The following is a 10,365-nucleotide window of genomic DNA, read 5'->3' as shown; positions in this document are numbered from 1 at the left end:
AATAAGGAGATTGTTTAATAAGGAGGAGGATTGGTTAATGAGGAGATTTTCTTTCAGGCGTTTTGTTTAGCCAGCCACATGCTAACGGCAAAAACGATTAGCTTTGCTAGCAGTTTAGCTAATCTCAAATGTTTGATTTAAAGTTATTTTCTTGAAATACCTTATTTTTCTTATGTTTCTAAATTTAAAGGCACCCCTCTTCGTCATAAAAATGTATCTGTGTGTTATCATGTAGGCCTTTACTTCATTTTTTTTGTATTTTTACTTTATTTATATTAGTGTTTTAACTGTTAGCCATTACCTTGATACGGTTCATTTCCGGTGTCCTTCAGTCTGTGCTAGCTTACAGCAGGAGGTTTTTGACACCAGTCTCCAGTTGTTGTAAACTATCCAGCACTAACCAGCAGGAGTCATACCATCCCTGCTTTACGCCCCCTAAAAAGTGGAGAAAGTCAAAGCGGAAGTGAGGAGCGGAGCGGAGCAAGAAAACTTTTTTTTTTTTTGGAGACGTTTCTGTTTCATCAACAGCAACTGCGTGATGAGATGAAAAGTACAAACTTTTGTCCGCACAAAGTTTGAAAGACAGCGCTGTCGCAGAGGGACATTATGGGACTCCCTACTTTGGAGTTCAGTGACTCTTTCTTGGACAGTCCCGACTTCAGAGAGCGGCTGAAATGCCATGAAATAGAACTGGAGAGGACAAATAAATTCATCAAAGAGCTCATCAAGGATGGGAACATGCTCATCACCGCGCTCAAGAGTAAGTACACGGCCTGTTTTTTTCCACTGCAGGAATGAAACTACCTGAAACCCACGGGCGGCTCGCAATTAGAGGATGCCTGATTCATTACAGCTTATTTAAAGTCTCCTGTAGCGCTGTGCTGTCTGAATGGTCCCCGTCCCTCTGTGAGCTCACGCTTCAATACGCTGCGGTCCCCCATTGGGAAGCATTTATATTGCTGGTGAGCAGCTTAAATCTGTACAAATACGCACACACAATTCATTACAGGGAGGCTGTTGTAATTCTAAGACGTGTGTTCTGCCTTTTTTTTGTGTGTGTCTGCCTTCTGGCTACACTGCATGCATGCAGAGGCTTGTCTAACAGAATGAGAGCTGCTTCTGAGTTTTGAATGGGATTTACTCTGCTGTAATACCCCATCATAAGACCACAGTCAGACATGTGGATGTCATTAGTGTGTGGAGGCAGGCTGCTGTAACCTCAGTTCATTAATTAAAGATGCTTTCACTCTCAGTACAGGAAATACTGATTTCTGTATCTCTGCTGTGTGACTGCCTCTGTGAGGATAACCAGACCTCTCTCTCTCTGTCTCTCTCGGGTCATTGTCCTCACAAATTCCATCACACTGATTGCAGTGGACTTCCTGTTTCGCTGTATTCCTGTGAGGGTGAGAGTTTGGCCTGTGAATTACAGGGAGATAAGGAAGTATAGAGACCTAAGGTAGGCTAGGTTGTGATAGAATGGAAGGACACAGCAGTGCATGCAACCATGCATCATTTTTGTCATGCTTTCACTCTTTAAATCACATTCCTACACAGCCCTGTACATGTTTTTTGCTTTTTACCATTCTGGTGCTTCATATTAGTGAAACGGACATACAGTCATTAAGGCTTGCACCTGCTGTTTGTGAATCCCCTGGATCTGTTATATCAGCTCAATTAGACATTACCTTGACTTAGCACAATGAAGCCAGCAGGTTAAAGACTGGTTATTTCCCAGTATTGGCAGAGTTGGACATTTGCGTTCACGCTGGGAACCTCACTGATTCCAATCTGGACAATGTCTGGAGTGCACTGCGCAGTACTGTCTGCAGCACATGTAGCAGAGTACACAATATAGATGTCAGTAATGCTTATTGATTGTTTACAATTGCTGATAATGGCTTTATAATGAAATATTGGCACCAGCTTAATGTGAACAGATGAGTTGACACTGACTGTTACTTATAAAAATCTGTCATCTTGCCAGTGAGTGTATTTCTGTGCTGTGGTTTTTATAATAAAATAATTGCTCCTTGTAATGATTCTCTCTGTTTGTCATGGAAGCAGGAGCCAAATCACTTTCTGTCCACACTATAAACTCAATTGCCAGTCTTAATTTGTTGCCTGCATTGCAGGAAATTGAAAAGAACAGATGTTTTTAAAAGAAAGATTCTCAGCAGGTGTTTGGGTTGAACCATCTGTCAGTCTTTCAACCCATCAGATCAACACATCACAAAATAGAAAACAGTATCATTGCAAGCAGTTAGCAGGTTTTCTTCCTTTGCCATCAGGGTGTTGTCATGTAACTTCTAGTACTTTCTCAGAGGACACTGATTTGTTTTGGGTAACACATGGTTGACCACAGTTATGGAGCTTGGTTGTCCATCCATCCATCCATTGTCTTCTGCCTACCCTGGACTGTGTCACAGGGACAGCAGCCTAAGCAGAGAAGCCCAGACTTTCCTCTCCCTAGCCACCTCCTCCAGCTCCTGTGGGAGGATACTGAGGCATTCCCAGGTCAGCAAGGAGATATAATAATCTCCAGCGTGTCCTGGGTAGGTCACCTAACAGTTGGTTACCTGAAACACTTCACCAGGGTGGTGTCCAGGGGCTCATCCTGGACTAGATGCCCTAATCACCTCAACTGGCTCTTCTTAGTGCAGAGTAACAGCAGTTCTTCTTCGCGCTCCTCCTGGATGACCAAGTATTTACTCTGTTTCTAAAGGAGAGTCCAGCCACCCTGTGGAGAGAGCTGATTTCTGCTTGTATCAGGGATCTCGCTACAGCTTGTGGCCATAGGAGAGGGTAGAAAACACAAGTTGACTGCTCAATAGAAAGGCTTGCCTTTTGGCTCAGCTCTTTCTTTCCCACCAGTCCACCTTTCAGTCTCACACTTCATTTACCGCCTGCAAACAAGACCCGGACATACTTGAATTCCTCCACAGGGGGCAGCAACTCATCCCCGACAGGGAGATGGCATTCCACCATGGCCTCAGATTTAAAGGAAACCAATACTCATCCTTGCTGCTTCACACTGGGATGCTTGCTATTTCACAAATTTTGCAACAGTACAGCTGCTTGCAAGGTACCAACAGTCTGAAACACTTCTGAAATCTGCTGCATTTCTCCAAAAACCTGGAAAAACACACATGAAACTAGACAATTAGGTTCTGGGCTATTTATATGTTGGCAATCAGATTTAGGCACATTTGTGGTGCTGGCTGTGTTTGAATAAAAGATTTATTTTCCACTGAAGCAGCATTCAGGTGGATTTAATTTCCTCATCAGAGGCTTGTCCTAGGAACAATGCATCAGCTTGTAGCCTGTAAAAATGTAGCGTGCTTCAAGTTTTCACCAGAAGTGTAAGAGGTCACTTTAACTAAAGAGAGACCTTCTGGCTGTCGGAAAACGTTATTAGGTTTTGAATTTGCTAAATAAAGAGAGCAAGACTCCAATCAGCAAAAATGAGATTTCTGGTGTCTCAGAGCACAAGAAGTGTCCTTAGTACTGTGGTAGTTCTCAGAAGAGTTCATTTGATCAACACAAACCATTAGGGCTACATTATTTTGACCAGTGTGCATTACCATTGTATTGCTGACTCTACAGTCTCTTCGGGCAGCAGAAGGCCAAACCCATTTCTTAGCTTTTTCACAGAGAAGCCTTTCTGTCAGGGCGCAGAGCACAGCAGCTGGACAGGAATACCCTGCTGAATGTTTTATTCATGGCAGACAGGCTACTCACTACCAGAATGTCAAAGGCCCTTGCAAATGGTTTAATACCAAATAAGACCTTAACACTCTAGGTTGTACTATGCATATGAGAGAGAGGCAAGTGGTTTGAAACTTTAATTGCCTTTGATTGGCTCATTGATACAGGGAAACTGCACAGCAACCAGACCCTGACTCACATGTCCCACCAGGTGTCTGGCAAAAATTGAAGTAGAGGAATTTTGATCAACCAGCGATAAATGTCAATGTGTAACTATTAAAGTAAATATTCCAGAAACATGGCCTGTGTGGAAGGAATTTAGCGTGTATTTGTCTTTCCTCTGTGGTGGTTCATTCCTTTAACTAGAAAACCCAGTTTCAGTCAGGGGTGGTGCAGGAAAGTGAACAGACGGATGTAAATTATTGATGGTCTCTAACTTAGGACGTCACTGAGGTTTATGACCCTTTACGACCTGCCATCAGTGGTGACATTACTGGAAGACCTGTAATGGACCTTTTTGTTCTATAAGCAGTTGTCTCATGTTTCAGAATGGGAAAGTATCCCTCATTGATTGGTCTTCATGTGCTGTCTGTGGCTTGTTGAGCCAGGTTCTTTACCTGGATGCTGTAATAGTTCTAAGTCATAGAGAAACTGTACTTTTTGGCTGAATGGAAGTCAGACTTTGAAGGATGAATGAACTGTAACTGCTTAAAACATTTGTTCTATGTAACTCTGCAGTGTATGTAATACATTATTACCCCCTTCAGTCAGACCAGCGTCTTGCATGAATTAATGTCCTTAATGAGGATTGTGGTCTAAGGATTCACAAATCACACTAAATGTTAAATGTTGTTATTGTTCAGCTGCGATTAGCTACATCTGCAGATGCTGTGAGTACATGCAGGACTATCTGTGCTTGGCACGCTTACCGTTCACACCTGGCGTAAGTAACGACTGCTGACTTTTATTTATCCCCCTGCTTGACTGCAGTAATTGAATACACTAAAAGCGCTAATTATCCCTTTGTGAGATGGGTGAGAGCAAACACATTTACATAGCAAATAATGAAGTGGTAGACAAGTTGTTTACAGATTTCGGCAGGTAGCCATGAAGCGTCGCAGAAGTTTAGTAATGTAGCCTAGCTTTAAATTACCTATGTAACATAGGAACCCATTTTTTTCTGTCTTTATTTGTGTTTAAGTTAAAATTACTCATAGATTGTCAAAAACAAAACACGTGTATACAAGTGTTAGGTTAACATGGGAAAAATGCTTTTTTAAAAAAAGGGCATAGTGCTAGTGTAGTAGTGTTCATATTAACTGTACAGATTTATAGTTTGCGCAGCCATTATCCTTGTATAAGTCAAGAGCTTATGTATTCTTATATCAGCATCTATTTGCAGTCCTATTTCTAATGGCCTGTCATGTCCGGTACTGTTTAGTCTCTTCGCTGTGTGCCCACACTGATGGAAAAACACTTCATGACTGTTTTGACTTGCAAAACGATTGACCTTTTTCTCCGATCACTTGTTTATCTCGATTGTGTTATTTCACACTGAGCTTGTGGTGTAGAGTTTAAGTGCCAAGCTGTTGTGCTGAGAATGACAGTGAGTCAAATGATTCAGAAGACAAGTTCTACAAAACATCCTGTTAAAAGGCTGCGAGTGATGTCACAGACTATGTTTTAGACCAAGCTGTTGGGAAACAAAAAGTGTTGTTGAAGTACCTGTGAAAAAGATAAAGGAGTGTTAGCTGCTCTTGCATAAGAAGTGATGAAGGCTGACCAATAGTTCATGCAAGTCTGATTTGTCAGCCTGAGCAGGAACTTTACAAGCATTTCATCAGATGCAAAATTTGTGTAGTCCCTCCTAGGATGAGTCATCACAATGTTTTTAGGAAGTGATGAACTCTAAAATACCTTAAAGAATACCAACACATCATTAGTCGCTTTTTTGTTTCATGAGGACTTAATAGAAGCATCAGTGAACCACATTATTAAATGGTATTTTTGTTCTAATGACATTGGTAAATTTGTATGAAAAACATGGTGAACACTGCACTCCTGGTCCCACGTTGGTGGATGTATCCCTGGAGTCCTGCTTAGACTCGGGCAGTCAGCCAGTGGGTGAAGGCTTGTGTCCTTCATACATAATTTGTTCATATTTGTAATACAATGAGCCCTCTACTTGTTTGTCATAGTTCCAGCAAGTACCGAACTCACTTCATGCATCTGTGAATCACATAGTTCACAAGTTCTTTTCCCAAGTTTTGCATTTTTTATTTGTAAAAGTTAACATTACAAAAATGCTGTGATGTCTTCTAATAAGTGCAGACTTATTATCTAAGTTTAAAGTGGAAGACAGCCTGTTATTATGCTACCTGACAGGGTGCCTTTGCCACCACCTCATGCCCACGCCTGTGCACCAGCCACAGAGCGATGCGTTCTCCCTGCGATAGATGCTGTAATGAATGGCTGACACGCACGGGAGGAGTTGATAAAAAAAAAAAAAAGTCTGTAAACAACATTTTTTTTCTTGTTCCAACTGTGCCTGTGCATAATAATCCCGAGGTATTAAAAGTAACTTGATATAGCTGCAATTAGGGACTTTTTTTTTTCTTAATTAAATACAGAGATGACGTGTAGGCTTGTTGTCAAAAGTGATTCCGCAATTCAGCTTTGGGAATTCTGAGTGTTTGTTTGTCTGAGGACAGATGATGCTCCCAAGGCTCAGCCACAGGAAATGTCCTGTAAACATGCTTGTATAACCATCCCCCATCCCTCTCAGATAGCATTTGGCCTGACATCATTCTGCTTCACTGTGTGGGTGTGTGTGTGTTTTCTCAGTGTCTGTGTCTGTCGGACTGTGACTAAGGCAGACTGTGTTGCAGGATTATACCATTTATAATGTATTGCTGCAGCTTTGGCTACTTTGATGAATTTTAAGTCATGTAATAGAAATGAAATACAGGAGTACATTATGTGACTTGTTTAGCAATAAAGCTGAGAGAAGCGGTAAATGCAGCTCATGCAGCTCTGCGAGGGACTGCTATTTTTGTGGACAGATTTTGATAAAAGGATTAGACGTTGTATTCCTTAAACCTTCTTCCCCTCAGACTGTGCAGGGAAATGTGTTCAACTCCAGATTGAGGTCTGCTCTGAAGCACTCTGTTGTTACTCTGTCAGTCAAAGTGATTGTCACACCGAGCACACCATTCTCACGCTTACAGTCGCCTGCTACTCTCGCTGCTTCTTCAGCCTAAGAAGGATAAAGAGGTGCATGCGTGTCTTTCCCTTACAGCAATAATCATTCAGTCATTCTTTTCAGCTGAACATTTTATATATGAAACAACAGTTTATTGGTGTACTTCATGCTGTATGTAAAGTGCAAATAGCCTTATATAAACAAAAATATGATGATGTTAAATCAGGCTGCAGCGCTCCATGGTTTGGCAGAAACTGTTTGTACAATCATGGGTTTAAATTAGGTTTTGCACACCTCTTAATTGTCTCACTTTGAGGCAGATGCTTGGCTATTTGTATGTGTCTTGATAAGGTCAAGAAAGCCACACACAAAACAGATGTGTAAAATCCCATTAACTCTGTTGCCAACTATTACTGCAAATGTGAAATTCTGCCTCTTCCTTTAGAAGCAAGTTAATCTCTGTCAGAACTTGTGTCTGATGTGTTGTCTGCATGTCTTCTGAAAAAATATCACTCAAGTCAGTCTAAAGGCTGTAGACTGGATGATAAATGGCGGGGGCTGGCCCGTCTTGCTTTTTTCATTCCAGCAGAATTGCAGGGGTAATAACTCCGATCTCTTTCTTTAGATCTTAAGAATAGGCTGTAGCATTGCATCAGCCTCAAAGACACAGTGCTAGTATCTTCCATCTACACAGTTGTTTTCAGCATGTGAGATCCCTGAAAACAGTGAAGATTTATGCAGGAATAGGTGGTTATAATAGGCACACAGTATTTCTACATGACATATTTTAATCAGAGGGTTGAATTAATTAGCAAGTAATTAACAAGCAGATTGCAGTCACTATAGCTGACGTATTTATTCTGTTATAAGACTGTTAATCACCACAACCGCCTAAAGTAAGTGTCTTCCTAACTTTTCAAACTATAGGCCAATCAGTATATATATTATGGTGTGTCGTTTTTGTGATGGATACAATTTTTTCACCATACGCATGTCTGCACGTCTCTTTGCTTCACACAATGTGAGGTGTCTAGTTGATACTTTTTCCTGAAAAAAAAATAAAAACACAATATTCTTTCATAATATGGCTGTTAAGAAAACTTTGTTGTTGTCATGTTATTTGTGTTAGCTGTTGGCCTCCAGTCTCTGTTGCAAGCACAGATATATTCCTGTCTTGCTTTGGACATACAAAGAAGTGGTCAAAGCTTTAGCATGTAGGTTGTATCACCCCAGAGGTTTTAAGTTAAATAGTCTCCTCCATTCATGTTTGATCAAAAAATTAGTTCATGAATACCTGTTAAAATTACTGTGTGATACTGCAGCAGCAAGTGTGACGACATCAGCATAGTTTCAGGCAGCAGCTGGCGGTAGGAAATTTTCTGTATGCTTCCAGAGTGCAAGGCTCTGTCTGCTGGCTCTTCTCACACAGCTACAGTCCCTCCCCTGCTGGGCGACTGACAGGCTAACGCAATGTACGCAGGTGGAAGAGGTCTACACCTGAAGGGCCTCCCCCCCGGTTACAATCCCTCCAAATGGAATCAAAGTGGCACAATGCACCCTACTGTTGCATCAAAGAGATCTCCCCGTCTCTCATTAAGCTAGGTGCATCGAAGCTTCCCCCTTTGAAGACCTTCTCATCTGAAATCAGCACTGTCTCTCTGACAAGATAAAGTAACTGTGGTGTGTCTCATTGTAATGTTGATTTATAGACAGTGAGCCCTCTGTGCCAAAGAAGTGCATTATTGCAGGAGGCTTTTGTTTTTTTTTTTTGTTTGCCTGATAAAAGATGTAACACAAGAGAAGATGAGACAGAATACCTGGAGTGATTTCACCAGATGTGTACATAGATACACAGATAAACGCAAGAAAGATGCATTTTATATTGTGCTTTTTAATGGAACACATTTTTGCCTGTGACTTAACGTGTTAAAAGCTTTTGTACATTAATTTGTGTGAAGGTACCTCATTAAAAACCCTGAAGAAATGTTCAGAGGAGTGAAAGCACAACAAGGATGCAGCTCTGTAATTAGTGTTGCAGTGAGCATGTCAGTCACATAACAGAGTGCTGGGTGTGTAAGGCTCCGGTGTTAAAGCATGTCTCAGCACGAGCAAAGCCAACAGGACATTTTTACAATACTCTTCTTACAAACAAGGGTTAATTGATAAGTTTTTAGTCAAAGGTAGAAAGAGAATCCCCACTGACAATGTTGTCATTATTGTTAAAATGGACACCACTGAGCGTCTCTTAAATAAGGCAGAGTGAAGGGTGCCTAATCAGGTGAATAAGGCAGGGTTTCTTGTGGCAACCATTATACCGTTGCTCTGGATCGGTGGGCTGGAGTATTGTCCTGGTTGTCAAGCACTCTTGTCAGCCATATGCCAGCCCATTTGACATCCCCTGGATTACCTGGATGCCCTGATTTTACTTCTTCTGAAACTATAGACTCTGAGTGTTTATGCTGTTTTGTTGTGTTTTTTTCCCCATTTTGTTGCAAGTAGCATTATTGTGGTCATATACTGCTGAAAAAATGTCTCCTGTGTGGTGACGTTGAACTGGCTTCTAGGACAGGGATTGTTTTCCAGGCTCTCCTTCCACATATGTGTTCAGCTGCCAAACTTTTCACCACACTGTTAGGAGAAACACCATTTCCTGGAGTTGCCAACCTGTCCTTGTGGACCTCCATAGGTGATAAATCATTTAGTTGGAGGTAGCAGTTGGCTGAACCAAGGCCAGAGTTGTCCACTTTCTCAGACTATATGAATTCGTTGTGAATGTTAATTTTTAACTTTGGAGTTTCAGAGTTACCATGGTCTTTTTTTTTTACAGCGGTGTAGTCTCCTTTTTGTTTGTGTGGTTTGTTGTTTCTATGGTGTAATTTAAAATTTTATCTTTGAATAAGCAACCTCTGTATTTATAGTGAATTTCTAAATCAATGAAGTAATCATATTTGATGTAGGCTACTACTTAGAAAAATGGTTTGGATATTAAAACCCAGTGCAAAACTGTGATTAAAGGTAGGGTAGGAGATTTTGAAAACTCAGTGAGAGTCAGCCAGATTTCAAAATCTGCCCCTTTCTCTCGGAGCTCATCCCGAAGCCAAGCCTCCCAATCACATGGACGCACATTACCTGAAGACGGTCTGTGACTTTGGCCATCATGCACGTACCTCTCTGGTGCGCGCAGAGCAGGAAGAGAGTGACAACCAGCCAATACTCCGCACAGGGTCCACCCGGAGGATTGGCTGATGTTTTTAGCGCTTTATAGCTTCCACAGATGATTCATATTCTTCGTTTTAATGTGAAACTGCCGAACTAATCGGTTGCTATCGGATTGTAAAGAGAAGTTACACTAATTTAACAAAAAGTGCATCAGAATGAAATCTCCTACCCTACCTTTAAATGTGGTTTAATCAATTGCTGCCCTTTAATTTTTCAACGTAATTTTTCTAAAAAAA

At 41.2% G+C, this 10,365-nt stretch overlaps 1 protein-coding gene across 4 annotated transcripts in view; it reads left to right on the top strand.

Moving 5' to 3' along the window:
- The first annotated feature begins 490 nt into the window (after window positions 1–490).
- Window positions 491–10,365, top strand: part of arhgap42b (Rho GTPase activating protein 42b) — a 57,257-nt gene continuing 47,382 nt past the window's right edge. For 3 of the 4 annotated variants that reach the window (XM_028418732.1, XM_028418729.1, XM_028418730.1), the window contains exon 1: window positions 607–760. In XM_028418732.1, coding sequence (XP_028274533.1) covers window positions 607–760 — 154 coding nt within the window. Of the gene's footprint in view, window positions 761–10,365 lie in introns of all 4 variants that reach the window. The other variant, XM_028418731.1, reaches the window with a different exon arrangement.

This window comes from Parambassis ranga, chromosome 13, assembly GCF_900634625.1.
Source record: "Parambassis ranga chromosome 13, fParRan2.1, whole genome shotgun sequence".
NCBI classification, from domain to species: domain Eukaryota; kingdom Metazoa; phylum Chordata; class Actinopteri; family Ambassidae; genus Parambassis; species Parambassis ranga.
Note: the sequence above shows the minus strand (reverse complement) of the source record. Positions and strands in the feature narration are given on the sequence as shown.